Consider the following 24,529-nt stretch of genomic DNA (forward strand, 5'->3'; position numbering starts at 1 on the left):
TGGTCACTGTATCTCTTACACATGGAGAGAGAGAGATTGCAAACCAGTAGAGTGAGACTAGAGATCTGTTACTTACACACAGCGCCTCCGGTGAAGGTCTTAAATCAAGCGTCACCTCAGCATCTGTCTGCAAATAAGACACTTTCGCTTCACTTGTACATCGACATGAGATTCCAAAACATCATCTACTGTTTTATTACGGTACTTGTGTGCTCATTTGCAACCTGTTTTGTGTTTAACTTAATTATATTCAACTTGGATTCGAACATATTGCAGCACATTTAGACTCTCTCTTTGATATTCAGATGTCTTAAAATCATTTTAGTACTACAATCACAGACTGCGTTGTATATTTTTGAAACAAATAAATCAGTTTAGACGCATGTGTCTATGAAAGATCAACTCTGAGTACATTCAGAATAGCATAGTACACATATTTATACCGTGCACAGTATGGAAATGTGGCAAATATTATGTATTTCTATAATATTGTACATGAGTGAAAAAAACACATTTGCCTAAATATACAGTATACAGCCAGAGCATACTGTATGCCGCAATGCTGTGTGACTGATGTTAATTGCAATTTTCTGACTCTTGAAGATATTTTTATACAAAATTGCATTAAGATACAAAATGCATTTGAATGCAATTTTATAAATACGAAGTTTTGTCATGAAACTCTAGATGGCATAGGCTGATAGGTCCTTAACTCAGTCTGCTTACATCACATCATTCTCTATGGACCCCACTGATTGGTTCCTGCTGTATCAGTAGCCAATGAGCTTACTTCTCAACCTTCAAATACTTGGTCAGCATTTGCTGTAGCAGCTGCTGCGCACTTTCAGAAACCCTCCACCTTCCCCAGCTCCACCTGTATAGATCTGCCGGGGGTAATTCATGTATGCTTGTACAGCAGCATGTCTTACTTGCTCACAGCAGCATGTCATGAATGTATTGTCTGTAGAATGTCCCATACTTGCTCTTCAGCAGCAGTGTAGCAGATCTATTCCACCAAGACCAAACATGTCAACATTATCATATCCATTACCATGCCAAACACTCAGAGTTGTCATGAAAGAAATGTATATAAAATTGGCAGTGGCTGTTTACACTAAGTGCAAATAGCTGTAGATGCTAATTACACTAAGTGAAAATAGAGATATATTCTATTTAAACTAAGTGACAATATCAGCATTTACTTAGTGATATGCTATTTACAGTAGTTGAAAATAGCAATATATTCTATTTACACCATGTAAAAGTAGCAGTTCTTTGCAATAAGTGTAAATAGTAAGTAGATGCTATCTGTATACATTACGTATATTGGCAGACACTATGCGGACCTCAGTATTTTTGTACAACAGTATGCAATAATATCATAGAGTGTAAATGATTATATTTATTAAAATTATTAAATAGAATGCCTCATTGGGAGAATAAAACCCCTCCCTACACCTATCCAACAAATACTTTAAATACTTTTTAAACACTCATTAGGCAGTTTATTTCCACTTTTATAACTTCTTTTTTCATTTTTATTGAAAATATAGGCCTTTCTGATGTAATTTGTGATGGGAAAATGGAGAAGAGCGAGCTCTGCAAAAGGCGGATCGCGTTAAAAGCCAGTTCTGCCGTTCTTACTCGGTACTGCTGCGCCAGTGAAAACATTGAATTACATGCGTCTTTTTTTTTTACTTGAGTGGCCCAACCAGACATTGGTGGGTGGAGATAGTGTAAATAGCGTTTGCCAACAAGGGACGCTTTTTGCACCGATATAAAATTGCCACTTGGAACCAGTATACAGTGTATTGTTTACAGTGATGTAATTGTATTACTCATAGTGTGCTTAATGTTACTGTAATTTATGTACACTGCACTGCACTGTATATGGCTGGAATGACAATAAACTCTCTCTAATCTCTAAAATAATCTCAGAGATGATAACCGAACCAAACTGAATTAATGCACATCATGTCATGTATTTTGAAATACTACTGTTTGAAACATCTACCTATGCATACAGTTTTAAAAAAGCAGTGTATATTGTACAGTATGCAGTACTGCGGCTCTATAGTTTATGAAAAATATTGATAAATAGCAGGATTTTAGTCACATGATACACATCTACATTTTAAAATTTACATGTGTGGCCATTTTTTCCATGAATTGCATCATTAGCTGCTTTTCCTGAGGAACCTCTGGGCCTTGAGAGAGAGAGAGACAGACAGACAGGGCGGACCTTTGCTTCTGAATAAGAGATGACTCCAGACGGTGGGGATCAGAGAAAGGGTTAATCTGATTCTCATTTTAGATAGTTGTCGTGGCAACAATCAGACGGTCTGCGGTGCTCTTTGACAGGCCTGCAAAATTCTCAGGTCAGCCCGGATATAAGACTTTATTGTATGGCTAATTTGAGATGTGAAACGGGAGCTGTGTTAAATGACCGAGGGTTTTTGTCTCACTGCCAGTGTGGGGAAAGACACCCACGTAGACGTCCAGGTGGGTGAGACTGCCAGGTGAGGGTCAAAACACCCTTTAAGACAAGATTTTGCCTAGTTTGATAGAATAATGAAGTCATCATATAAAAAAAAAAAAAGGGGAGTTTGGTGACTTTTTTGCTTCTCTTGACAAAATATTCTTGTAATTTCACAAGTATCTCTTTTGTTCTACACTGTAAATTATTATTCAAAGCTGTAAATAAAACATTATTGGAGTATGATTTCAAGAAAATACTATTTTATTCTATCTTCTTCAAAAATTCAATGTGAAAATTATTTTTACACCATTGATTTTCTGTCTCAGATTGTGTTCACTTTTCCAAGACAGCAAAGTTTGCAATTAAATGTTTCTCAACAAATTCTTTTAAGACCAAATAATCTTATTTGCTACCCACATTAATTTTATAGATGTACTGTATCTATGCTTTTTATAGATGTACTGTATCTATGCTAACCCTAACCCTAAAGAATTAAAGGAGAAAAGAGAGAAAATTGATACTTAAATGAGCAACACTTCCTTTTGTCAGATAGTTTGAGAGTGTTCTGAACGCATCTGTTGTGAATGCATACTTTGCAGGAGCAAATCGCAACAGCCCCGCACATGCAATGTAGACTCAGGAAAGGAAATGATGTCACGTGAGCTGCCTGAGAGTGACTCCAGCCCATTTTCACTTAGCTAAACTATTTCTGCTGCACTCTAATGAAGGTGTGCCTGGGGCGTCACGTCTAATGGCCCAGAAAGACAGACATTTTGCCTGCCAGTAATGGGCTACTGTAACAGCTGTCCAAGATCTCTACCAATCCTGCCTCGGAGTGAGCTTTCATTGCCCTTTAAAAAAAGCCATTTGAAAAATGAAATAGAAAAAAAAAATTGGCATAGTGAACAGCCAAGCTCCAGCAGTGGCTCTTTCTCCACAAAAGGGTGCGAGTGCATTTTAGTAGCTTTTCTCTATCTTACTGCTTTCACCTTATAGATAGAACTCGAAGCTGTGCATTTCGACCCCGGCCAGAAAAGAAAAATGACGTTACACATTCGGAATAATTTGCCGGAGCATTATAAAACTTAACCTCAATCGGCCTTTGAAATGGATACTGATTCTTTAAATTCTTCTCGGCCTGTTGCAGGAAATAGTGAGATGGTGGCGATAGGGAGGCACAATGTGGCCAAAGTTCAGTCCTGAACGCTCGCCTTCTCCTCGCCGAAAGCCGCTCGCATTCTTTTTGCAATTCCCAGGCACCTGAGATCAGGCTGTAATCGGAGAGATCAGAAACTGGATCGTTGGGAAAAATTCGGGCTGATAATTCCACACTCTTTGGAGTAAAATGCGAGGACACTGGGCTGCGGGGTTGGGTTATTGATACTGAAAACACCATTAAACTCTAGAAAATGTCTGAGTTTCAGTGTCAGTTCTCATCACGTATCTATCACAGAATTCTCCTCCCCTCATCCACAGGAGAGACCGGTCATATTATTCTTTTGCCTGTCCTAAAAAGGTTCACTTTTGTGTTTTGGTCATTTATTTTTACTGAAGGATGTTAAATCGAGTCTAATAAGCCACTTTGTCACTACTTACTGTTTTTACACTTTGCAGAAATTTAAAACATTTGGATTTCTATGATGTATTAATTGTTTTTGTTGCAAATCGTGATGATTTACACCAATGTCAAAAGTTTGGCTGCACTGATTTGATCGAAAATACAGTGAAACATTAAATATTGTGAAGTAATATTACAATTTGAAATAGCTGTTTGAATATTTGAATATTTAAAATGTAATTTATTCCTGTGATGACAAAACCTTTTCTATGTTAGTTAGCTAAATAACATTGAGTAAATTATAGTCTTTGTGGCAAATCAGCAGAATTTGCAACAACAATTCATAAAACAGTACCAGTCCTTGATTCTGATTGGTCAGTAGCTGTGTTTTATTCACGATAGAACACGGCTATGACTGCTTCACCTAGCGGTTTTATGTATCACTGCACAACACCCTTAGCAACCATTCTTAGCAATGTAAACAAATGTTTGTTCTCATTGATACTTTTCACTGAAGCTTGTATTACCTGCATTATAGCATTTTCTTTCAGGTCAGTCCTATGTTCATATAAAAAAAAAAAAAAAAAAATCAGTTTGAATGTCATCTGCGATATCTTGTCCTTTTAACAGTTAAGGGGTTTTCCGTGCCCTGACACTGACAGCACTAGTGTTCACAACAGTATCAGTCCTTTCAAAATAAAAGTCTTTGCTACTGACTGACTCACTCAAACAGTCTTTCCCATCATCTGACTTTTCCTAGTCTGTTTTTAGTTGATCTCCATGAGATGATGCATTTTGTTGCTGTTCATGGTCAGAGACTATTTTTTTCCAGTGGAAGAAAGGCTTTTAGTGTTTTTACTTCATGAAAGTTGCATCGATATATACATATATTTGCTTTAATTTTTGTATATATGGAATAACCATTTTATAAAAGCAATAAACCCCATGAAGCCATGGTTTACAGTGAATTATAACAGCTAACGGGGTCTGCGAGGTACATACTGTAACAACGCCCCTTAGCTGTTATAAACAGTGTTGGGGAAAGTTACTTTTAAAAATAACCCATTACATTATTGTGTTACTCCCTAAAAAAGTAACTAATTGTATTAATTAGTTACTTTTTATGAAAAGTAATGCGTTACATTACTTTTGCGTTACTTTTTCTCACCTGGGCTGGGCTCGCTGGTTCGTTTTTTTAATAACAACAAAAACAGTTATATTTTTGGCAAATGTTTTGGCCCTTTCACACCAAAAGTAAAAATGAATAAGCCTCAGGCTGAAGGAAATGTATATTTACACCTGAACAGTAGAGGGCGCAGCTCAAACAAGGCTTTCAGATGTTTATTTCTCTCATCATGGGGACAGCGGAGCTGTCAGTCAATAAATGTGAAAAACTAACTTAGATATTTTGTTGTGAATTGAAAAAGTAATGCGTTACTTTACTAGTTACTTGAAAAGGTAATCTGATTACGTAACTCAAGTTACTTGTAATGTGTTACCCCCAACACTGGTTATAAATTCACTGTAAATCACAGCTGCTTGGGGCTTATTGCTTTAGTAGAACACATCACAGTAAACCAAACATTTAAATTTGTAAAACAAAAAATGATGTACAAGGTGCATGTAAATTGTTTAGTGGCAAAGCAAGTCAACTGACCCAAAATTGTCACACTCTCTGTGTTGAAACTGCAAGTAAAAATCTGATCTTTATTGTCGAGCCCTGTTGAACATCATGAAGTTCCTTGTGATTATGAGCTTGTCCCCAAATAAACGAATGATTGTTGTGTGTATGTGTGTGTTATCTCCACCTCTGCAGAAGACGAAGCCGCACGTCCCACTGGTGCTGAACGCAGGCCCCAGGTGGCTGCTGGATGTGACTTGGCAGGGAGCAGACGACAACAAGAACAACTGTGTGGTTTACAGCAAAGGTAAGAGGATGCTTTATCTGCCCCGTGCCAAACACACATGCACCGCACACTTCCACTATCTGCATCGCTTTTCTTTCTTTCTTTCTTTCTTTTTGACCTGTGTGTGTGTGTGTGTACAGCTCACGCTCAAAGATGTTTAGTGTGGCTTTGGTTCCCGTGTCTCTTAGATCTATTAGCATTGCGATTTGTAATGTAAGGTCGTAGGGTCACAGGTCATTGTGATTTTGCTTTGACAAATGTCATTGGCTGACATTTGCTTTGTTGACATTATTTTCCGTGTTTGCAAATGCTTGTCAACAGCGGATGGTCCTAAGACAGACGTGACGGATACGCACGTGTTTCTTCATGCAGCAAACTGCACATGTGTAGCGAATCATCCGGGCTTCAAATGCAACATTAAGATTTAATATCCCATACATGCTGTCTAAACTTCACACACATAGCTAGCAGCATGTTATAACTCCTACAATGCTAACCCTATTTGTTTCCATCAGAATCATTTATACAGTTGTTATTACTGTAAATTCAAAAACAATTCCAACCCAGGGTCACTGGAAATACATGCCTGTGGAGACATTTCTGCAAAATCATATTATGTTGCTACTTGCACGTTTTGCAACACTTTAATACATTTTCAGTGAAAGCATGGTCAGTTTTATCCAAAGATGAACATGAATCTGGCATCTTTTTTATTATGTTGCTTGATGTACTGTACATATCGTGGCATTCTGGAAATGAAATATCTAGTGAGTGGCGCTAAAAGGTTAATGCTCTATTGAGTTTGAAAGCAAACATGAGGTAAAAATGCATTTGCTGAAGCAACCATGCCATGCTGGTTTGTTTCTACTAGTCTCTACTAAGCCATACATATGGAGCTGGTAATGTGATGCGAACCTCAAAATGTATTACAAGTATTTTGAGATCATAACATATACATTGTGCAAGGAAAATAAGCCTTTATGAAGCGATAATTTGCCCCTGTAATCATAATTTGTGTTAACATGAATAAAAGTTGTTGGTGTTTTACTGCCTCTAGTGTTCATTTGAGCTGGAACCTGCAGTGAATTGTATGTATAGTAGAGCTGCACGATTCTGGATAAATTGAGAATCATGATTTTTTTCATTTCAAACAGGGATCACAATTCTCCCATGATTCTGAACAGACAACTAAACAAAATAATGTAATTTACTAGAGGTTCTGATTTAATGTTAATTGCTGCAGTCTATTTAAAATGTTTAATGAATCTGAATGATTTTTTTGAAAAATTTGGTTTGAATGAATGATTCAGTGACTCACTCATAAATACTTCACTTGTTTCATTACTCGATGAATCAGCATTTTTTTAACAAATCTCTGTGACAATGACAAGTACATTTTTAACAGTCACTTTGTCACCACCTGGTGACGTAACAATGTAATCAATACAATCGTTATTTGAATTCAAAAGGTGATTTCCTCTATTTTGATCGCTTTCGTAGACATGAGTGTTTTTATCCAAACTATAAACTTTTAACCCAGTTCTTCTGTGATAATATGAATAATTTTGAAACAGAAATAACGATACTGTGTGGTTGAAAAGATTTTTTTTGAAGCTGTTTCATACCTATACATGACTTTTCCGGTGTGATTTTGTCAGGTTTAATAGACAAAGGCGAATCGTTGTCATTTAGGAACGAGATCAAGTGGATGTTTGAATCAAGATTGCAATCTTTTAACGATTAATCGTGCAGCTCTAATGTATAAGTATGTTTTTTTGCAGTTTTGCAAAAATGTACATAGAGGCACATATGAGCCTGGGTTGACAAATATAAATGGGAATACCATAAGTAGCTTTCAGAGACTGCTTTCTGTCATTGTATTTTTTTATTTTATTTTCGGTGATAGTGGCTAATAGCAAGTTATCGCAGTTTTACTGTTGAAACAACTTGGTTTACCAGAGCATTGCTGTATGATTGCTAGAGTGTTCTGCATGGTTGTCAGGGTGTTGCCGGGTAGTTGGGTGTTGTGGGTGGTCTCTATATGTGGCTTGAGTCCTTCAATGTAAGTCAACAGATTTTTTTCTTGCCCATTTGCTTAGAAACTTTATAGCAGACTGCTTCTCATATTTTTAGCTGTGGTATTAGCTAATTCAGTAATTTGGCTAGTTTGAGTTATTAGCCTAACAAGCAGCACTAATAATTGAAGTTGCTATTATATTTTAGTAGAAACTATGGTTTTGTGTAAAGGAAACTTGCTGACCTGACAATTGGAAGTGTTGTTCCTTATGAACACATGCTTTGATGGCCATATTACACTGAGATGCATGTATAAATAAGTAAATAGGCAAAGTACAAGGATTCCAGAGTAAGAGCTCTCATTTAGCCGAATGTTTTTTGGATGATTATGACTCTCCTCTGCGCTGAAACAGAGTTTCTTCCTTTTCAAAGTGAACATGAGGCAGACGTGGGATTTTTCGTTTCCCAGCTCTCATCTTCTAATCACTGCACTGCACTGGGGGGCTGATCCTCTTTACCAGCGCCTTCATTTGTGCGCTTTATCAGCAAATCATTAAAGTTTTGATAAGCTGTTAAAGAAGATTATGCAGTTCTTTTAAAATCGTCTAATCTTTTTGCCAGGAGACTGAATATGGGAAACAAAAAGGCTAATAACAGGATTTCTGGAGTGTTGTGTTAAGTCTCTATAATTTCTTCTCTGCCTTCGTATTTATTAGCGAGAGAGAACGATTCAACTGCGAGGTCACCGATTCAGCTCTTCTGGACTGTATTTTAGCAAATGGTTACAGTTCTAGATGTCGATTGGTCTGACTGGTTATTTAATTGTAAATGCATGCTCGGTTTCTCCTAGTGTTACATTTATACCATCTTTGGTGTCATCTAATGTATATTTAGCAAATCTCAAAATAAATGGTTAACTTTCATATTGTGCATTTGTAATGATGCCTAAATTCACTTGTAGCATTTATTTATTTATTTATTTAGAAATTAAATATAAAATATTAACATATTTTAATACCATTTATCATATTCTGCAATAACATGAAAATATTTATTTATTTATTTATTTGTAAGTATTAGCCAAAAAATGAGGGGTAAAAAAAAAAAAAAAAAACGATGAGACTCTGACGAGGAAGAAAATAATGCACATTTTTCCTGTTGGCCGACATCCTTGTTTAGGATACAGCAAAAATGTATTTACATTTTATTGCAAATAGTTGCATCAGCGTTCACTCAAGGCCTTGAATGTTCACAGTCCAGTCCATGTACACAACATCACCCTCACTGCACTAAAACACTTTCTATGAACAGACACACATGGTAAAGACGGTAATTGTGTGGTTGCTTCAGAAATAAATGCATCCCACAATCCTTACAGTTTAATTTATTATATTCAGGCCTGTTGGGCGTGTTTGATTCCCCGCGGGCGGCTCCGAGCGACCGATGGAGGACTCTCACTGAAAATAGCACATCGAGAATAATCAGGGAAACTAGGGACAACAAAACTGTTAACAAACACTTGTCTTATTATACTCCATCTTTTTCTGCCTCGTCTTTTTCCTTGTTATTTCTCAGTTATAGCTCAAATTAAATGTTTATTGCCATTTCCTAATGTAGATGCTCGTGGGGTTTCAGGATTGACCTGTGCAAGAACTTCATAATTGTGATATTTTTGGTCTACTTGGTACTTTTGAACGAACGTTACAAAGTCTACAGATATTTCTGCTTGACGAATCAACTATTTTAGATAAACCTCCCTGTAAACAGCATGCAAAAACAACATGAACTGTGATTGGTTGATTTGCATGTCATTTAGATGGTCTGTTTCTTTGTAAGTGGGTGGAACATTGGCCAGATCTATAGTGAGAATTAAAAGTCTGGCTCTTTGTGACTAAATTGACTGAGAAAGCTTTGAATTGTTGCAAATATGACATTTATTTTTTCTTAAAGCCAATGTTATTGTTTACGTAACTTATATGTGTTGTTAAGAAGTTAATGTGCCTGTCAGACGCTGAAATGACACTCAGAATCAAATTTATTCTTTTGAAATTTGGCACCAGACAGTTGAGCTCTTGTACATTTGGACCACAGATATTCTGCTCTAGTGTGTCTGATTATTTAAAGGTCACCTAAATTTTTCCTCTAAGCCTCTTAAAAGCAGGAACAGTCAGATAGAGCGTGTCAGAGGAGTCGAGGGGGAAATTTGGCCATTGTGCGTGTGGAAATTGACCAGTGTAACGAGAGCGTTTTACATAAGCTCATAGACCGCAGGACTGGACTAATTCACTGTGTCTTTGTGCGGCTCATATTCTGTAATTCCTCTCCATCTGATTCTCCTCCACACGTCTCTATTGTGCATTTGCTGTGACAGAGTCAGAGCAGAGACATGTTACCTTGACCTCCATCGCTGCCTTGACCTCCTGCCTTTTCTTTCATAATCTTCTGTCTCTCATCTTCTCTCTGGGATGGAAAGCACTAGGGATGGAAATCATAAAGAGCTAAAAGATTCTGGTTAAGATCCTGATTCCACTACCAGTTCTTCAATGATTCCACTGATTCTTTAACGATTCCAATTATTCTTTTATTACCTCTGAAGAAAGACCCCCTCCGAACAACTAGTCATAATTTATATATTAAGGCAAGACACTACAGGCAAAACCATCGTTTTTTTCATTCACTGGTAAATGTTGAGATTTTGTGCTATTTTGCTTCCATAACATGCCTTATTTCACACTAGTGGAAAGAAAACATCCAAAATACACATTAATTTTTATTACATTTTATCGATTTTCATCTGCAGATTTCAGTTAAAATACTTCAAAAGCCCGTTTTCTCCGAATGAGTTTTTTTTCTCATGGAGGAATCTCCACTTTCGTAACACTTAAATACACCAAACTTACTCTTATTCTTTTCATTATTCTGAAGGTTTTTACAGAAGGGTTTATTCATATATCATTCGCCTGTTTTATATATTTTTTCCATCCTAAAAAAAATGGTGATTTTTTTTTTTCTCCTGCTTTGACAATTTCTAATATGTCAAATGAAACAAAAATTTTGAAACTGGCTTTATCCAATGTTTAGTTTTCTGTTATGGAAATGCATGCAAATGTGTGCATATTTAATTAGATAATGTCTCATTTGCATATTATACATAACATTTCAGAAAACTTGTAATACAAAACAATTGTATTAATGGACTATGATTGATGTATGATGATATCTGTTAATTTTTTTTTACTTATTCACCTGTGGTGTCTTGCCTTTAACAAAAGTTCTAAACAAAAGTAATTAACACTCTGAGGTCTGAAAACGCGCCAGCACGTTTTGCAGGTTTTTTTTCACATTGCAGCAAAACAGACTTAAAATACTCCGTCATTTTTTGTCATAGAGACATAAGTAATATATCAATTGAAACTATAGAATATCTTCTTTTATTTGTATACACTCAGAGTAAAAACAAAATGTTGTGCTTTTTGTAAAATAAAGAAAACTAACATGATGCGTGATTTCTCCTCTCCCTCTGAACGAAGTCCAATCTGATAGTTAATTAGATAGATAAATTAACTGTAACTTAGTGAATACTAATCACAGAAAAATTAAACTTATGTCTAAAAACGTTAAGATGTCAGGTTTTAAATCATGTAAGTCAAATCGAAAACAAACCTTCTGTGTTTATGTAATCTGTATGAAAAGAGAGCCATGTCAGAAGTCCGTGATTCAGCTCATTATCCGCTAATGCGGCCACGCCCACGGAGCCAGCGCTATTCAGACGCAAATTCAGAGGCAATACATGCATTCATCGTCTCAATCGTGTATTTATTGTCTTGAAAAGTGTTTATCTGGATGTAAAAGTCATGGTTAGCGAGCTCTAGAAGACATGCAGTTAGTTCCTGTTTTCTTTTCTTCTATAGATGAATTTTAGATGAGTTTTTGTTTCTTTAGCGCCCTCCGGCTGCAGTATGAATTGAAAACACCAGCGCTCATAGTAATGACAATGAATATTAAATAAATATAACTCCTCTGTATAGAAAATTTACATAAGCATATGAGAATCCAATATTTCTCCAAATGTGCATGCTTTTAAACTAAAAGCCTATATTCAGACTCTTTGCATCACAGAAATACATTATATTTTAAAGTATAATATAAAACCATTACTTTATATTGTAATAATATTTTTCTGTATGTTTCATATATCATGATGAGCTTGAGACATCACTGAAGGTTTTTTTCACAGCCTACCTGACTGAAATGCCTCATTAATATGCAAGTCATTTCAGCTCATTACTATGCAATTCTTTTGTCTTCTCAGGTGAGAATGGCCCATTATTCAGTGGTGATTTACGCCTCCACGCATACTGTGTTTCTTGGCAAAAAGTGTCTTACAAAAACTAAATCAATATATTGCTTTATATGAAGGAGTAGGCAGCATAATTTTTACATAATTTTGAAGCAAAAACTCTAGTTTACAACCTCCAATACCCTAAAGTATTGTAAACACAGATTTACTATACTTTTTTTGGCCTTATTTCAGTGACTTAAGTTTTTTGTTTTTTCAATAACCACGCATAAATGTTATTCCTTCAAAAACACAAACATGTACATACATGTTCCTCACATATTATTGTAGCCTAGTTTGTGCTGAATACAGTGTAATGACACTTTTTCCATTAATATGTTTATGAACAACTGAAAAAAGCACAAATGTCAGGGCATGTCAAAACTTCTCCAGGCCCCAAATCAGCCTCAGACTCCAGAGGGTTAATCTGATAACTCATGAGTTTGTGTGACGGAAGCAAGCTCACTCCCCTGGCCTCAAGAGGCGCACTATAGTGACTGACGGCTGTGGTCTTTAGCGTCCTTGTTAGCGCGCGCCTCCCATGCCAGAAACGTTTTGAATCATGCCATGCCGGAAGTTTGAATCCTGCTCAGATTGGGGTGAGTAGAAATTGAGGGGTTACATTTGGTGCCATGACTCAGAAGGGAGCAAGGTTTAGAGGGGTGAGTGTAACAGAGGCAAGCTAGTAAGAGCTGTTTGTGTAAACCTCACTCCACCGGCCTCAAGAGGCATGCTCTAGCCACTGACACTGGAGACTGCGGCCTTTAGTGTCCTTGTTTGTACGCCTGCCTCACATGCCGGAGACGCTGGTTTGAATCCCGCTCGGAGCGAGGTGACTAGAATCGGATGGGTTGCATTTGGTTTAGCGAGGTTTAGGGGGGTGAGTGTAACAGAGGCAAGCTTGTAAGAGCTGTACGTGTAAACCTCACTCCCCTGGCCTCCAAACGTAATGGTCCTACTCCATTTGCTCCGAGCGGGATTCGAACCACCGTCTCCGGCATGGGAGGCGGGCCCGCTAACACAGTCATTGCATGTAATATCTTTTTATTAATTAATGGCACCAATTTCTGCCATATAACATTCAGTTCAAACTCACAACTAAATATGATTTATTTTGCAGTGGTGCAAAAAACACTAGGAAGCATTATCATAACCTAATGTGATTCGGTTGCCATATTTTTTTGGAACCGGTTCTGAATAAGAACCCATTCTCGATTCCCAGCTCTAATAGGCAGCGAACCGTTTCATCACTGTACAAACCGAACCTTCAAACGTATATTTATCTCCATTTGCGTGCATGTCTTTGTGTAAGTGCAGTGCTGGGTGAGGGGTTTCACGCTGACAATAAAGCACTAGAAGACGGACACATGCCAGCTGAGTTTGGAACGGCACAAAAGACAAATGCTGTCATGTTTTAAACTGTTAAGGCCATTAAATTGTTTTCATTTCATCTTCCTCTTTGAAAGGCACGGAGGCAAAGCACACGGAGGTGCCAGGGTTATTATCTCTTATCTTTGAACAGCGGAAAATACTGCGACGCATAATAACCAAACAACTGCACACAATGTAAAATTTCATTATCAGGGTGTTAAAACTGGGTTGTACCCTGAAGGGGTCCCCACCACAGCTCTGAGCGCCAGCGTAATTATGTTTAATTAAAATACAACAGAGATCAACAGAATCATTTTCATTAGGAAATTATTAATGATTCTACCGTAACAATAATTGATTGCAGTGAGCCAGGCTGCAAGAACAGACGGTCAGAGAGAGAGAGAGAGAGAGAGAGAGAGACTGGGAGAGAGTTGCATAATTTTAAGTTGAGCACACACACACATAAACATAGACATTTATTGGACATAAAGTGTGCTTAAACAATACAATGTCATTGTACTGAGACCAGAGGCAACAAAGGGAATCGTGTTGAACATTGACATATTATATTTGACAAACTTTAACATTTTATGACTAGTAACAGGAGGATTGAAAGTTAAAATATCATCATTGCAGCTGCTGTTTTCAAGTGAGAGTGAGTACTATGGCACAATGATGACTCAGTACCTTGGTACTTTGATATATAAAATAGTATTGAGTCATCATTACCATATTCATGTTCCATTTGAATATAACCATATATACCAAACCAACACTTACAAAAAAAGTATGGTAAAAACATGGTAATACTATTGTGCATATGAAAAAAAAAAAAAAAAGAAAGAAATAAGCATGGTATTTAAAAATTAAAAAAACATGGTAGTATCATGGTCCCTCTTCAAAAAAGCATGATATTTCCATAGTACATATTCAAAAACATGGTAATGTCATAGCATTCATAGCAAATAAGAAACATGGTACAATATTTAAAAAACATAATCAATGGAATTAAAAAAATGGTATTACCAAGGTGCATAATAAAAACATGGCATTACCATGGTCCCTATTCAAAATAAACATGGTATTATCATGGTACATATTCAAAACCATTGCAATGCTGTGGTAAATGGAAAAACATGGTATTATGGTACAATTTTTTAAAAAACATAATACAGTGGGGGAAAACATGGTATTACCATGGCATGGTGCATATAAAAAACATGGTATTATCATGTTGCATATTCTTAGAAAAACATGGTATTACCATAGTTCATATTCAAAATAAACATGGTATTCAAAAACAATACTATGGTAATTAAAAATCATTGCACTACCATGGTACATATTCAAAAAAGCATGATATTACTGAAGCACATATTTGGAAAAACATGATATTATGGTAAATAATTAAAATAATAATAATAAAAAAGCAGGATTATAATACTATAATAATAAAAAAAAATGGTATTACCATGTTGCCTGTTCAAAACAGCATGACATTACCGTGGTGCATATTCATAAACATGGTAAAACTATGGTAAATGGAAAAACATGGTAGCATGGTGTATGTTCAAATATGAAATACTGGTTCTTTGAGTAGAAGGCTTTAGTGACACTGCTGTGTTTCACTCTGCATAATTTGTCAGTATGTACAGCTTTAGTAGTGCTGTGTGTGTGAGAGAGTGTGTGTGGATCACAACCTCCTGCTGCTACTATTAATTATGATTCAATTGTGTAGCTCTGGAGCTGCTAAGAGTGATGTTCAACTCCCCCGTGGCATTTCTAATCAGCTCATGAAGTACCTGCACCTGGAGTGAGTGAATGTGTGTGTGTGTGTTTCAAGAGTGCTCACACACGTCCTCTCTTGTAAGAGTGTGTGTGGGCTTGATGATTTAACCTGCATAATTGTATAATCGATGTTGAGAAATGACCGTGCATCGATTTCCAGAGGGCAGACAGATCTCAGTGTCAATGTGAGAGCTGAGCTTTAACACTGTCTGGAGCGGAGCCTTCAAGAGACAGTAAACAATCCACTTCCTGTATCCCACAATACATCACTAGATTATTGCAAAGCATCTGTTACGCTGAGCTCTTCATGTAGGCTACTTAAATAATATAGAATAAAAACATGCTGTAAGAATGTTCTGGCCATATATCACCCCAAAAATAAAAAGAAAGAAAAAGTTATATGATATTCTCATGACTGTAAACATATATATACATATATGTATACATATATAAAATATGGACATGTCTGTTTATGAGATTCCCCATACATTCAACCACACACCCTCCCTCCAGAATGATTGACAGGCCGAGAGCAATCTCTGATTTGCTAGATTTCTGATTGGCTACAAAATTGCGCTCCTTTTTTTTTTTTTTTGCTGTTTACAGAGCCTGCTGCTGTCACAGAGACAGGTGTGATTTCTCAGGACACATATTTCCTTGATACTCCATGCATGTGAGATGATGGGGCTACAAAGCTCAGTAAAATAGATGTCTACAGTAGAAAGAGTGACTATATTTTCATGTTTATTTCTTCTTTGTGTACAGTGGGGTGACAATTCTTGTTTTGTGTGCTGAGATTCTTCACACTTGATCTATATGTACCATGATGCTCATTTCTCGTTTCTAAATCGGTAAAATCCACCCACGCGGTAGCTATTTTTCCATCTGCAGACATTTTTCACCATGTTTAAGCACATTATTGTGATTATCTATCTTGCGCCTTTGGACATCAGCATAAGTGGATTTAGAAGCTTTCCTGTGTGTTGATTTTAAGTTTGGACTCGAGTATCTTTACACACGGGCAGAATGGAGCACTTATCACCAAACGATTAAGAACCGAAAGCTAATGTGATTATGAACATCATCATACGTTCTTACAGCATAATCAACAAGGAGCACTTGAAAAAGAGTCGTTGACATATCTGTGAGTGTTTAACTATAGAATAATTGAATGGAAAATTACTCTCCTGAAAGAGCCTACATATTATTTTGCCTTATAAGCTCTTGAACCCTCTGAATTCTCAAAAACTAATAGAACAAATTGACCATTTAAAAGTCAGGCATTAAAATGGCTTTATTCGTGGAGAAAGAAACATTTGATTTAAAGGGATAGTTCACCCAAAAATGAAAATTATCCAATGATTAACTCACCCTCAAGCCATCCTAGGTGTATATGACTATATATGATGGTGTATATATCCTCTTTCAGACAAACACAATCTGAGATATATTTAAAAATATCCTGTCTCTTCCAAGCTTTATAATGGTTGTGAAGGGGGGGCCACATTTTGAAGCCAAAAAAAAAATGCATCCATCCATCATAAAAGTAATCAATATGGCTCCAGGGGGTTAATAAAGGCCTTCTGAAGTGAAGTGAAAAATGTCCATATTTAAAACTTTTATTAACTATAATAACTAGCTTCCGGCAGACGCCCGTGCGCATCAATTTGCAGTGGAAGAGTAACTTCTGACCCGACGCATGACACAATGACGAACACGGAGGCGCAGAGGATAGAGCAAAACAAAACACTGGTCATGAATTAGAAGTCTAAAATGAGAAACTTTAAAGAGAAATGTCAAAGGATTTCAATATAAGAGAAGATGAGTTTGAGTTTGTTGCCCAGCACTGTTTGTTTGGACCTCGAGAGGCGTCTAAGCTTACGTCTACTCCTACGTCATACATTGCATCACTGGTTACTCATCTGGTGCGAGTCGACTTGCGCAGTATGCCTACGGTCGTCTGCCGGAAGCTAGTTATTTGAATTTATTAAGTTTTAAATATGGATATTTTTTTACAAAAAAAAATAAAAAATCGCCTTGCTTCAAAAGGCCTTTATTATCCCCCTGGAGCCGTATGGATTATTTCTTATAATGGATGGATGAATTTTTTTGGGCTTCAAAATCTGGCCCCCCCTTCACTACCATTATTAAGCTTGGAAGAGCAAGGATTTTTATATTTTTAAATATATCTCCAATTGTGTTAATCTGAAAGAAGATAGACATATACACCTAGAAGAGGGTGAGGAAATCATGGGATAATTTCCATTTTTGGGTGAACTATCCTTTTTAAGGGTGATCATATGGTAACAATTACAGCAATAAAATCAACATGAGGCAGATTTCAAAACCTATTTTACCTCAGTAAGATGACATATTTCTGAATGAAATGGATATTGAACCAGTAAAATATGTAGGGCAGGAGTCGCAGGGCTTGATTGGATCCTTTGGGATTTGATTGGATTGGCAAAACCAATCAAAAGGGAGAGTCTGCTAGCAAAAAAAAAGAATGTGACAAAGCTCGTAATAAAACAAGAATCAACATTGGCTTGGCTTTTCGAAGATGGCGAGAACTGAGGGATTTGAAATGTAAAAGCGACATGAGATGGCTTTTTATTGGTATTTTATTTTATTGTTCATGCTAAAGCATTATATATTTTGAAGGGTCATTTCATTATGGTTTTTGTAGTGCTGTGCTGGGATTTATTTTCAAGGAAGTACTGTGTCTATTAATGGGTATAGCTACAGTAGCATCTTCAGCTAGTCAGCTTGAGATCCTCTCCGTATTAAACTGGTTATATCTCTTAAGCCCAATATAGTGAATGTTTTATGAGCGGTAGGATAACCATATTAACAGAGTTCTTCTGCAAAATGCATGCAGTTTTGTTTTTTACCCTCTAGAGGGCCAAAAGTTGTGTACCTTTAATGAATCTTAATGGTTTGACAATGAAGTGTGACCATCCAGTTTTATCATATAGGAAAATTTGTACTCTTGGATTCGACACAAGAAAGATACTCATAGGGATTTGGAACGACGTGAGGGGTGAGTGAATGATAATTTCCATTCCCTTTAACGACAGAGCCAACGATAATGGTACATAAGGGAAAAGAGTACAGTAAATGTCTGAATATAACGTGTATGTGGCATTAGTGACCTGTCGGAGGAGGTATACATGGGGGCTGACAGTAATTTTATGCTGCATAAAGAGTGCAGCCCTGTGGCCGCAGGTACAGCTGAGGAGACAACATGCCTGGACCGCCATCCATCCTCACACAGTGGGCGGCTGGTGACCTGCGTGATGGTTTTATATCCATTTACTCTCTCTATCCCTCTCTCTCTTCTCCCAAACCTGCGCACCAGATCACTTTAACCAAGAAGTGTTTCGCCATTGCTGTCCTCAAATCAAATCTCCCTTTCTTCAGATCTAAATTGTCTTCATGCCTTTATCACACAAGGTGTTTGACTATGAAATCCATCAGTTTCTCAGACTAGCTTCAGGACTTTTTAAAGAATATATTTCGTAAGTTTTTTCATCTAGTTAAAAAGCATTAACAATCATTTTCATTTATATTCACCAGTATAACAATATGCATAATTATTTATTTATCCACATATATATATATATATATATATATATATATATATATATATATATATATATATATATATATTTTGCTGCAACAGTAAAGCAATTATTATCTGAATCAGACACATTATTTTGCTCATAATTTTAATTTTGTTTCAATAAATCACTCAACCAAAATAATAGACCGTAAACAAGCCTCCTGACCACCCCACAACTAACGCTCTGGTTAACAACCCCTTGCTCTATTCCTGTTCACTGCACTGCAGAGGGAGGGAGAGTTTGGTGATGAGGTGATGGTAGCGCCATCTGTCCAGTCTCTGTGGGTATTGTCATAAAGAGAGCCTAATGTTGTCATCATCCTTACATGGCAGAGGTCATTACCGTTTATAGAGGCACATGAAACTTTATGGCACATGAACTTATGCTGCCATGATGTGAAAAGCAATGAAACGGGATCTGAACAAAAGCCACGCAATGATCTTGCATGACCTGCCACGCAAATTAACTAAGTAATATGCATTCTTGAAATGTAGTGGTGAATTTGTGAGTGTTTTGAAACTTTTAATTCCATGTGTTTTATGTGCGAGGACATAGAAAAAAGTGTTTTCAATATGTATTTCTGTTGTTGACTGTGATATTGTGGCATTGCTCACCAACAGTTGTGTATATAATAAAAATAATTATATACATAATTAATGTTAATATATATAAAAATTTACTTTGCATGGGATGTTTTAGAATCACAAATGAATTTTATACATAATGGTACTGTTATGTTTATCGTTATAAACAAGATGATTAGAAATCACTGGCTTTAGTGTTTAAGTACGTGGTTAAAATTCATAGCAGTCAATTTATGTGGTATTTATAAGTAAGATAATTTTATTTCGACAGAAGGGGAAATTAAGAGAATAAAATGCGGTCTTTGGGAAAGCTAAGGTGAGTTCAAGGCAACTGCAGGAAGGGGGAGCTATTCGAAGTGTTGTTCCAAATAAGAATGAGGGTTGAAAATCATGTTATAACTCGAGGTCATTTAAGATCTTACCTGGGATTTCTAAAACCCTCAATTACAATAAGAAAAGTGTCCCTATCCCTATTTTTCAAATATTACCTGTGTAATATATCTGTTTGTGATAAAAGGTCTGCAAAGTTTTAAAGGTCAAAGTGCATAAGGAGACACGTTACTGTCTCCTAAGAGAAAGAATCGATTCTGAACTGCTGAAACGAGTCATCAATTCCAGTCTCACTTCCTGTTACATACCTACATAATAATGTAACAAATTTGCATAATGCCAGCCTATGGTCTTTATTGGCTGCCTACAAAAGACATCTACTTTGACCCGCCCTCAAACACTGTAGTTGTAGCTGAGGCCTAGAAGAGTTTGGTTTGGGTTCTCGACATGTTGAGAAGATGCTGTTTTCAGCGCGAAAAATCACTCTGTATCAAGCGCTGAGGAAACCTGAGGAAATTCAGATAGGGTAATAGGCATTTTGTTACCAACACACGCTGTAAGCGGAAGACCAATCAGAGCGGAGTAGACCAATCACAACAGACTGGGCCATCTGACCAATCAGAGAAGAGTAGGCTCACGGAAAGGAGGGGTTTAGAGAGAATAAATCTTTGAACAAACCATTTTCAGACTCTTTGAGAAATGAGGTAATGTGCATTCTATATTATGAGAAAATTCAACAGTTTTTTGACACTGGATGCATGTAAACTTATTTTAGAAGACCTCCAAAACAAAATTAAGAACCTTTAAAATAGCATACTAAGCACTTTAAATTGCTACATCCATAGGAAATATTTCTGTATTTATACGTTTTTGTTTGTTTTTAACAAATACTTCACAGGCGATATTTGTGGGTTAACGTTCCACAGCAATCATAACAGCTGTACGCATGAATTTTGCTGCCATCATTATTTTTGCTATTCAGTTTGGTGCCACTAGTGGTGCAGAAATCACTTTTACATCCGTTTGCGGTGCCACTACACTCGGATTGACGAGTCGGTTGCACGTTTTGATCCACTCTCTGTGTGTGCTTATAAGTGAGGGTGATTTCTGGGTTCCGGTCGCCGTGAGGTTGCCTGCTTTTCACTCGAGCCAGGCTTTGGGTTGATTTAAAGACCGTTAGGAATGGCAGCAAGAGAGAGAAGACAAAAAAAAGACGGTCGACAAATCAACTCATGCCGATGCCTCTCAAGGTTTCAGCTGCAACCTATTCAGCAGGAGAAAAGAGAAAAATATATATACACTCTATCCTGTCAGGAGCTTTTGGCTTATCTTGAGTGACTGTCAAGGCTGGGAATATCAGGGAATGGACAGAAACATATAAAATTAATAAGCTCCTGGATGTTGTCGGAAGTTATGATGCTTCCATAAATCCTGGTTTGATCAGAGAGGACAAGGCTTAAAGCCGGAGCCGCCTAACGCACACGGCGAGTGTTTTTTGGCCTGGCTTCTCATTCTGTCGCGGAGATAGACGCCCTTAGCTGGCGAAATAAGATTTATCTTGCTTCCTCCCCCTTTCATGACTGACAAATCTGAGAAAGCTGGAGGCGACTCGGCAGCCATTACTACCTTTAATAAAGGGCATGGGCTCAGCAAGGTGAAACTTGGGCCAAAGGCAAAAAAAAATGCGCAGAAGAGAAAAGAAATTGGCGCTTACTTATCAGTTGTACGTTCCGTGTTGGGTGAAAGGTCGAAGAGCTTTTTGTTTGTTTGTTTGTTTCTTATAGCAAAAGGATGGATGCTATCTGTCCCAGCATCCAAACGGCGATGCTTTCTGGAGTGGTGTGGGTAATATTTCATGTCAAGAATTAGGCAAGTGAACCTCTGTGGTTTTTTTCAGTGGGTGGCGGAGAGAAACATTGATCATCGTCTCAGCAACGAACATCGATGCGTTGGCTTTTTCAAGAGGATGTTCTGTGCCGCTAGTACATTCATTGCAGGGTAATTAAATGCTGCAGTTGCGTGTGTGTGTCTTTCATACAGCTTGAGTGTGTAAGAGGTTGCAGTTGTTACTAGGAGAAAAAAAGACTAAACAATAACAATGCTTGCTGGACCAGATTAGAAAAACTGTATTTCAATTTGGGGATTTGAATTGAGAATATGTCATGCTTTCTGGGCATGTCAATACAAAATGACACACTAATACAGTTATAAAAAATAAGAAATGCAATTCAAATCATAACTGAACGACTCAGGTATGATGTATATATAAGCAATCTGTATTTCACTAGTTGTCTTTAGCCCAAATGGAATTGGACTTTATATTGATACCAACTTATGGATGCATTAAATCATTAACAGGCTCTTTTGTTATGTTGTGTCATTAGTGATGCGCTGATATTAAAAGCTGATCATTCTTTTCATGTTTTGGCTGATAACTAATATTCTATACTGTTTTATTAAAATATACTACCATTCAAAAGTAAGGTATAAAGTATGTTTTTGAAAGAAGATATGTTTATGCTCACCAAATCTGCATTTATTTGATCAAAAATACAGTAAAAATAGATATATTGTGAAAAAATATTACAAGTTAAAATAACTGTTTTCTATTTAAATATATTTTAAAACGTAATTTCTTCCTGTGATGGCAAAGCTGAATTTTCAGCATCATTACTCCAGTCTTCAGTGGCACATGATCCTTCAGAAATCATTCTAATATGCTGATCTGCTGCTCAAGAAACATTTCCTATTATTATCAATGTTGAAAACAGTTGATGGGGTTTTGTGAAATTTTTTTGTGAAAATATATATATTTTATCAGGATTCTTTGATGAATGAACGGTTAAAAACATTTATTTTTAAATAGAAATCTCATTATAAATATTTTACTGACACCATTGATGAATTTAAACGGTTAGTTCACCCAAAAATGAAAATTCTGTCATTAATTACTCACCCTCATGTCGATCAACACCTGTAAGACTTGTCTCCTCAGTCCCCAGATGCTTGCAGACTGTTATAAAAAGAAGAGGGTACCATTCAAAAGTTTGAGGTCAGTAAGATTTAAAATTAATTTTTTTTTTATTTTAATTTGAATTTAATTCAGCAAGGATGCATTAAAGGGTTAGTTCACCCAAAAATGAAAATTCTGTCATTAATTACTCATGTTGTTCCACACCCGTAAGACCTTTGTTCATCTTCAGAACACAAATTAAGATATTTTTCATAAAATCCGATGGCTCAGTGAGGCCTGCATTGCCAGCAAGATAATTAACGCTTTCAGATGCCCAGAAAGCTACTAAAGACATATTTAAAACAGTTCATGTGACTACAGTGGTTCAACCTTAATGTTATGAAGGGACGAGAATACTTTTTGTGCATCAAAAAACAAAATAATGACTTTATTCTACAATATTTAGTGATGGGTGATTTCAAAACACTGCTTCATGAAGCTTCGAAGATTTACGAATCTTTTGTTTTGATTCAGTGGTTCAGAGCGTGTATCAAACTGCCAAAGTCACATAATTTCAGTAAACGAGGCTTCGTTACGTCATAAGTGTTTCGAAATTTCAATGGTTCACCACCGGGGGCGTGACTTTGGCAGTTTGATACACGCTCCGAACCACTGATTCGAAACAAAAGATTTGTAAAGCTTCAAAGCTTCATGAAGCAGTGTTTTGAAATCACCCATCACTAAATATTGTAGAATAAAGTCATTATTTTGTTTTTTGATGCACAAAAAGTATTCTCGTCCCTTCATAACATTAAGGTTGAACCACTGTAGTCACATGAACTGTTTTAAATATGTCTTTAGTAGCTTTCTGGGCATCTGAAAGCGTTAATTATCTTGCTGGCAATGCAGGCCTCACTGAGCCATCGGATTTTATGAAAAATATCTTAATTTGTGTTCTGAAGATGAACAAAGGTCTTACGGGTGTGGAACAACATGAGTAATTAATGACAGAATTTTCATTTTTGGGTGAACTAACCCTTTAATGCATCCTTGCTGAATTAAATTCAAATTAAAATAAAAAAAAAATTAATTTTAAATCTTACTGACCTCAAACTTTTGAATGGTACCCTCTTCTTTTTATAACAGTCTGCAAGCATCTGGGGACTGAGGAGACAAGTTGCTCAAGTTTAGGAATAGGAATGTTGTCCCATTCTTGTCTAATACAGGCTTCTAGTTGCTCAACTGTCTTAGGTCTTCTTTGTCGCATCTTCCTCTTTATGATGCGCCAAATGTTTTCTATGGGTGAAAGATCTGGACTGCAGGCTGGCCATTTCAGTACCCGGATCCTCCTCCTACGCAGCCATGATGTTGTAATTGATGCAGTATGTGGTCTGGCATTGTCATGTTGGAAAATGCAAGGTCTTCCCTGAAAGAGACGACGTCTGGATGGGAGCATATGTTGTTCTAGAACTTGGATATACCTTTCAGCATTGATGGTGCCTTTCCAGATGTGTAAGCTGCCCATGCCACACGCACTCATGCAACCCCATACCATCAGAGATGCAGGCTTCTGAACTAAGC

At 36.8% G+C, this 24,529-nt stretch overlaps 1 protein-coding gene across 10 annotated transcripts in view; it reads left to right on the plus strand.

Moving 5' to 3' along the window:
* The window catches only part of zfpm2a (zinc finger protein, FOG family member 2a), a 256,881-nt gene that overhangs the window by 183,280 nt on the left and 49,072 nt on the right, over positions 1-24,529 (plus strand). For all 10 annotated transcript variants that reach the window (XM_048211536.1, XM_048211537.1, XM_048211533.1 and 7 more), the window contains one exon: positions 5,854-5,965. In XM_048211536.1, coding sequence (XP_048067493.1) covers positions 5,854-5,965 — 112 coding nt within the window. The remainder of the gene's footprint in view (positions 1-5,853; positions 5,966-24,529) is intronic.

This window comes from Megalobrama amblycephala, linkage group LG13 (assembly GCF_018812025.1).
Source record: "Megalobrama amblycephala isolate DHTTF-2021 linkage group LG13, ASM1881202v1, whole genome shotgun sequence".
NCBI lineage: Eukaryota > Metazoa > Chordata > Actinopteri > Cypriniformes > Xenocyprididae > Megalobrama > Megalobrama amblycephala.